At 41.5% G+C, this 453-nt stretch overlaps 1 protein-coding gene across 1 annotated transcript in view; it reads right to left on the reverse strand.

The window, feature by feature from the left end:
• The window catches only part of LOC119586232 (ETS homologous factor-like), an 8,153-nt gene that overhangs the window by 3,040 nt on the left and 4,660 nt on the right, over window positions 1-453 (reverse strand). Inside the window, exon 4 of the mRNA XM_037934935.1 lies at window positions 20-169. Within this exon, the coding sequence (XP_037790863.1) occupies window positions 20-169 (150 nt within the window). The remainder of the gene's footprint in view (window positions 1-19; window positions 170-453) is intronic.

Raw genomic sequence — 453 nt, forward strand, 5'->3', positions numbered from 1 at the left:
AGGCGAACTCAAAAAATACCTCGTCTACGTGTATTTGTTGGAATCTTTTTGAAAACGTCTGAGTCAGCTGTTGACGGGTACGAGGAGGCTGGGTCACTTTGCAAGGTCAGCGGCTCGTTGTGGTGACCTTGGGGCATGTGTGGTTGCTGAGGCTGAGCCGGATACTCATCTGTGGATGCGAACTGCATTAGGACTTCTCTTTTGTATAATGAGTTTGGTTTGATATCACTGGCATAATATAAACGCCACTACCACGAACTGGTTGAACGTGAAGGAGATCCTTAATGAATGAATAAGTACAGCCTAAAACAAGCTAGTGATGTCATAAAGCTGCAGAAAATATTAATGATGTTTTAACTGGTGTCATGCCTGGACGCTGAAACAAACTATTAGCCAATATTTGTTCCATAATAAAAAAAATATATATATATAAACGTGGGAGAGAGAGACTGG

Source organism: Penaeus monodon, chromosome 21 (genome assembly GCF_015228065.2).
Source record: "Penaeus monodon isolate SGIC_2016 chromosome 21, NSTDA_Pmon_1, whole genome shotgun sequence".
NCBI lineage: Eukaryota > Metazoa > Arthropoda > Malacostraca > Decapoda > Penaeidae > Penaeus > Penaeus monodon.